General features: G+C 39.8%; 1 protein-coding gene across 2 annotated transcripts; it reads right to left on the bottom strand.

Annotated features, from left to right (window-relative positions):
• Positions 1 to 641: 641 nt before the first annotated feature.
• LOC129776259 (serine protease snake-like) lies at positions 642 to 3770 on the bottom strand. 2 transcript variants are annotated; one of them, XM_055781814.1, is made up of 4 exons: positions 3455 to 3770; positions 3190 to 3381; positions 2599 to 3127; positions 642 to 2536 (listed from the first exon to the last, which is right to left on the bottom strand). In XM_055781814.1, the coding sequence occupies exons 1-4, from the start codon at positions 3513 to 3515 to the stop codon at positions 2251 to 2253; spliced, it is 1068 nt and encodes a 355-aa protein (XP_055637789.1). In that variant the 5' UTR covers positions 3516 to 3770; the 3' UTR covers positions 642 to 2250. The 2 variants fall into 2 exon arrangements, with proteins under 2 accessions (XP_055637789.1, XP_055637782.1); XM_055781807.1 differs by having other exon boundaries at positions 927 to 2536; positions 2594 to 3127; positions 3455 to 3762.
• Between the last annotated feature and the right edge of the window lie 2722 nt (positions 3771 to 6492).

Raw genomic sequence — 6492 nt, 5'->3', positions numbered from 1 at the left:
GTTTAGTTGGAGTGGCATATTTATCCAGGGTCAAAGCCACAAAAGGATCTTCTTCAAGAGCAGAATGTGATACGGTATATCAGCTTTAGTGAACAGAACATTGTAAGTTGTTATTCACCTATGACCACTTTGCCCCCAAACATCAAAATAATTTCTATGCTAATTAATCGCTGAGAATAAACAAAATATCTGTTCTCCTCTCCTAGAATATGTGAACAGCCGTCCACACTGATGATTTGTCCAATACATCAGATTGAATAAACCAAATTTCACGAGGAATTCCTTAGATACCATGCGCACAGAACTACGGTCCAATGGCTATCGATATAGCAATTTCTGTTTTTATTTATATTTTGACATGCGACAGCTCTACTGAAGTACAGGGTGACTCAAAAGTCATTAAATTCATATTCAACTTCAAACATAAGTTGACTATCAATTCGGCATCTATAGTCTATAGTTATACTACCAAACAAGCAGGTGACCACTTTGCCCCCATTACCCCTATAAAGTTATTACTAACAATGTTCCGGACAATTTGGCGACGAAGGAGAAAATGCTATTTTTATGTATAATGTATTTCTGCAGTCATAGATTTATTTGAATTAGGCTTATATTTATGAAGATCTTAACTAATTAGACTTGTGTTTAAAAATGATACATGATGACTCTTTGTCTTTGAAGTTCATACAGGAAACAATTTTTTTCAGTGCTTCCATTTGATGTATCAAAAGAGAAAAAAATACAGATTTTGAACAATGATAAAACTCAATTCAAACGCAACACACAATCACATTCCTATGTCAAGATCCCGTCCGTGCCCCTAGGCTCAGACCCATCATCTTTTTTTAGAATTCGAGACGAAGTAAATAAATAAATTACTTAAACTCTTCATAAACCATTCCACAAATCATTTTTTGAGTAGAACTCGAGTTTTGATAGAATACAACAATGTGTGCTTTTAGATGAAACAAATGTGAGTGCGGGTGAAATTGACACCCTGTCAGGGTAAAATCGACATCTTGAGAAAAAACTTGAAAAATTTCAAAGTACTAGGACATTATACATATCCTATGTGGACACTTGAAAAGGGATGAGGGAGGAATAGTTTCCCCCGTAGCTCTCGCTGCTGATGTAGGTTTGCGGAATAAAAGGTTCGGTTTCTGATTTAAAAATCTCAGCCAGCAATCATTTTTTTTGTATTGAAAGGGTGTTTGTAGTTTTTTTTGTCGATTTGAAAGTCAGACGACGAATATCGGAGCTCATAAAAACGGTTCTTGAGATCAAGCAGGTGAATCACAAACTCCTGCTCCTGGGCAGTAGTAAACACCGGCACTTGGCACTTTCAAGGTGGGCAAATCAATGGTCGAAAATTTAGGAGAAGCGGTTTTGTAGGTATAGTCATTACAAAACAAGTGATTACAAAGTGATTGACTAGGCTGACAGTGAAAATTGTGACGAAACTGGAAGGTGACATCAGGCCCAGCTTAAGCATTCTGGGACTACTGTCAAATTTTTTACTAAATATTAGACTATGGCACGGAATTTTATCGGATTATTGTCAGCGGAGTTCTGGATGAATATATCAATTGTTGAATTTCTAATAATAATTTTCATTTAATTTATTCAGTTGAATAATTCCATGACGGTACAAGATGAATGCCCTGGAAAATACAATTTTCCAGACATTCAAGTTTTGTTTGTGTCTTTCATGCTGAAAATTAAAATACGTCAAATGCGTTTCATGTTTGAATAGCAATGTGAATTGTTTATTCATAGTTTCATGAAAAGACACTAGTCATATAGGATAAGTAAACAAATTGGAAAAATGGCATTAAATTTTCCAAAGATCGATTCTCAGGTACCGTTTTAATCAGCTACACCGTTTAGAAAATCGATCCGTCAAGAACGATCTTTTTCTAAAGATCGCTCAATCCTAAATCTGATCGTAACATATGATTGGAACATTATTCATTCAAGATATTAAGTTGATAATCTATTTAAAGTGAAACGCCACACCTTAACTGAGTTACAAGTTTAAATATTTATACGTCGCACGAAACATCATTTCATAGAGCGACCATGAATATTTACTGGGATCCAAATTCGCGTTCGTTATCCATCTATGTGACAAGTTGCCAAACTAGACTGTATTAAAGCATAATCAAAAGTAATAGAACACAGATAGCAATTTTTACTACATGACAATGTCAAGGCCACACCAACGACTCGATCCAGTCCAGATAGAAGTCAACCCGCGTGTACACTCCGGCAGTACCAGCGCTTCCGCATCCCCATCCGAACGATGTTACTCCAATCAAGTAGTACAAGCATCTGTGCCCTGGCAGTGTGATTTGGAGGGGTCCTCCCGAGTCTCCCTGACACGTATCCTTCCCGCCTTCCGGCGAGTGAGCACACAGCTGCGATTGGACTATGGAACGGTTCAGTTTCCTGGCACCCAGGTACATTTCGAAACATCTTTCGTTCGGTAGCATGTCCAACCCAACTTTCATAAGCACGTCCGAACCCGTACCAGCTGTGTAGGAATACGTTGATTAACTTAAAGTGTATACATCTGTTCATGAGAACTCACCATACCCCGTCGCACCGTATCCGATAGCGACCGCCTTGGTCACATTCAGTTCACTGGAAGACCACAAGCAAGCTGGACGAATCGCAGATCCAAAATCGACCGCTCGACTCAGCTGGATCAGCGCAATGTCATTGTATCTACTCCGGGACGGTTTGAACTGTGGATGCCACACGATCTGTTCGATCTCGAAATCAACACCGGTCGTTCCATCTGCCGTACTGTAGAGATTGTAATCGCCCAACCGTACCAGATTGGGAGTCTCCGACCGCATTGTTACACAATGTCCGGCAGTCAAAACAAATCGATCGCTTATGAGCGATCCGCCACATTTGAATCGAATCGTTCCGTCTTCCTCGCGTATGCCCAGAACCGCCATGTGCGGAAATTCTTCCGGTTTGCTCGCTTGGCCGCCTACAACGAATCCGATCGATTCGTCACATTGTGGAACGAACGTACGCCGCTCCGTTCCCTGATTCAGCGCGAGTGCCCCAAAGGAGATCTCCTTCGAAGCGAGCTTGCGATATTGTTCGCAGTCTGGAAGTATAAAATCCCAATAATGTTATGTAATTTGAGCTTGATCAACCTGTCAAACTTACACTGTTCGCTTTTTCGCAAAGATGATTTCCGTTTTTGCTCCAGCACTGGGCAACAAATAACTGGCACCTGATTTATCCTATAAGCGCAGGTGGTTGGTCTAATGCCTAGTTTTAGTAGTTTTCGAAATTCGGTACAATCGGAGAGCGACAGACAGGTCCCATTTTGTTTGTTGATCGTGCAGCGATCACCTTCTGTTTTTTACAAGATAAAACAAACAAGAGTTGGGTGCTTTTGTTTTGCAGTTTGGGAAACGAATTTACTAACCTTCGAGCGCGACTGTGATCTCCGAAGCGATTATACACCAGAGAATATTGATAACGCGCATCGCAATTGACGACTGGTTTCCAACTTAACACACACTGTTGTTTAAACGATGCCATCGAAGAAACCAGTTGTTTTAATCGATCGGCAAACGTTCCTTTATAGGTCAAGCTTATTAATCTTTCAAATCATTTTCGGCAAGTTTACGAATTGAAAGAATGAGCTGGTATGGTCGTAGTTGAAGGATCTTTTTTCGGAGACCACGCCGGAGACGCCGGTTTAAATGAATTAACTCTTTGTGGTCGTATGTCTGCTCTCCGCCGCCAAACCTTTCTTGCCATTCCGGTCGTATGGTGGCTGAGAGCAAAGAACCATACTGATCTTATATTGGGATGGGGAATAAGTTCGTAGCGTCGCGTTTATTTGAACGAAAAACAATAATTATATCAATAAGTTAATCGATTAGATATTCGCCGCAGTTCATTTTTTTCCGTCATTTCACGACAATTCTCTTTCAAAAGTGATTTGAGACGTTCTTCCCCGAATTCAGAAGGGGCGACGTCAAAGCCGCAATTTTTTAACTTTGCAAACAATTTTCGTGCAGTAGACTTTCTCCTTACACGTCGCAAATGTCCCGGGCTGCTTCGGCAGCTTTTTGACCTCGATAAAAAGCAAAAAAGAGTAGGCGTCGAAAATGTTGATTTTTGCCTCCTGGGTATTCCTTCAAAACTCAAAACTAATACAAAGTTAAATCACTCCAAAATACATTTAACATAGTTTTGTAGAGCAGAATGGGTTCTATCGAATGAATACTTACCCTTTGCCAAACAGCAAATAAATCGTAAAATGAAAAAAAAATAAAAGCGCCATGAACCTATTCTCCAACCAAAAATTTCATTCAACAATGTATCAGATTACACTTTTTCTAAACAAATTTGACAAATTTGAAACAAACTATGAATAATAGATAACAGTATTCATTATATGCAAAAGTTGTCAACCATGCATTGGGAAAGGTTTTTAACATTTAGCGACGAAAGACGCCAATCTTATTATGTTTATGATAACGTTTACATTAAAAAAAATGGACTTATTTCGGAGGGTGATAAAAAAACCTAAAACAGATAATTGAGTTTGATAAATTTCCCATGGAAGGTAATTATATTAGCTTACTTGCAAAAAAAAAACTACGCCCTTGCGAGCTGCCTTCCGGCAGTCAAACTTCACCATGGTGGACGAAAACATGCGTGTAGGCATGTTTTTGAGTTGTTTCTTCGTTTTATTTATCAATTTCTTCTCAGTTTTCGCGACAAAATTGTTGGAGTACATCTTACGCTTCAGATTTGCCCAGAAATTCTCGATGGGACGCAGCTGGGAGACGTTGGGCGGGTTCGCTGACTTGGGTACCACATCGATATTCAGCCGCTCCATCTCTTCCAACGATCGCTTAGAGTAGTGGGCCGACGTATTTCTTGATGAACGATTCAACTTCCGGCAGGCACTTCGTACTATATATTTCCCCGTTTACGACCAGTCCGAAGCTAAAGAAGAGCCACAGCAGCACCTTCTTGGGACACTTGGTGTGTGAAATGAACTTCCTTCGTGTGGGAAGTAAAATACGAAGTTCCCTGTTCCGAAGTTCCGTTGCCATCCAAGGTGAAATAGGTCTCGTCGTCCATCACCACCGCCACGTCGTCGGAAAAATCGACTTGACCATCTTATTCAGCCGCTGCCGCTGCGTCATTGCCTGCAGCTCCGAGACCAGTGGACGAAACTTCCGCTTCCAGACATGTGTGTCCATGTTCGTCAGGTACTTTTTCACTGTTTGGCCATTTGCACCGACCTCCCGGCCAAGCGCACGCAGCGACTTTTCCCTCGATCTTCTTCTTCAGCATTCTTTGGAACTTCTTGTCGCTCAGGACCGTCGGCCGTCCGAACCCGGACTTTCTTTCGATGCTCTGATTATTGTCCAATAGTGTCAAGATGTTGTAGATGCCGGAACGGGCGTATCCGGCGTCCACAAAGTTCCGCACGATGTCCGTTTTCGACGCGGTGGGGTATCGTTCCTCGAACGCGCACACTTCTGAACGGAGTAGCTTCACTGTTTTCGCCATCACGGTTAGAGTTTGACTGTCAAATTTTTTGTCAATTTTTCTGCTGACTCATAGGTTACTATGATTGATGCTGCATGGGTAGGTTCGTCAGTGCGTTTGAAGGTAAACCCAATGTAAACGTTACATGTACTCAAAAACCAGGACTGCATGTTGGGAAGATATTACACGTAGAAGAATTATAAAATATGATTTTTATATAAAAACTCTAGCTGATTCGGCAAACGTTGTTCTGCCACATTAGTTATTTCTGGTGAATATTTTGGATGTTAAATAACAAAAGAATTAATGTATTGTAAGTGTGTATCAATGGTTTTACGTTTTTCGTCCATTCTTTGATGAAGATCAAACGGATATGTGGCGATTGGACCTATGACATAGAGAGGAATTGAGCGCTATAGACCATCTTATTTTAATGTATTCAATTTATGTAACTGACATGTTTGATATGAAATGTTAACAAGTGTTAAGTAAAATGTGAAGTGACAGAAAGTAGTTTTTTTTTGTCTTAAAGTAGAAAGAAATTCAAGCGCCAACAATATCGAACAATAACCCATATTCCGGAATCCGATTGGTTTGAAAAATCGTCTTCTGCATTCTGAAATCCGTTCGACTCAAATTTAATCGTTCTATGCGAATGTGGCAACCTTGCCTTGATGAAAAAGACATGAAGTTTGATTTAATTATTTAAACAGAAACTGGTCAGCACTTTTTTAATATTCTTTCATTCAAAGTATGTCTTCAAATCAATACCGTTGAAAATATCTAAAACGTAAAAAGTTATAACTATCATTCTGATGCTAGTCTGGTCCGCCAATTATGAATGTATGAATTACAAAAACTAGCTCTGCAATGTTGGAAAAACTTTACAGTTATTATTTTATATTCAAAACATCAACAAATCAATATTATACATAATCAATCATAATG

Source organism: Toxorhynchites rutilus, chromosome 1 (assembly GCF_029784135.1).
Source record: "Toxorhynchites rutilus septentrionalis strain SRP chromosome 1, ASM2978413v1, whole genome shotgun sequence".
Classification (NCBI taxonomy): Eukaryota; Metazoa; Arthropoda; class Insecta; order Diptera; family Culicidae; genus Toxorhynchites; species Toxorhynchites rutilus.
Note: the sequence above shows the minus strand (reverse complement) of the source record. Positions and strands in the feature narration are given on the sequence as shown.

Coding starts and splice junctions, on each gene's coding strand:
- LOC129776259 (XM_055781807.1), bottom strand. CDS start 3,515: ATGCGCGTTATCAATATTCTCTGGTGTATAATCGCTTCGGAGATCACA. Junction 3,128..3,189: donor TTTGCGAAAAAGCGAACAGT/GTAAGTTTGACA, acceptor TTATACTTCCAG/ACTGCGAACAATATCGCAAG. Junction 2,537..2,593: donor ATACGGTGCGACGGGGTATG/GTGAGTTCTCAT, acceptor ATTCCTACACAG/CTGGTACGGGTTCGGACGTG.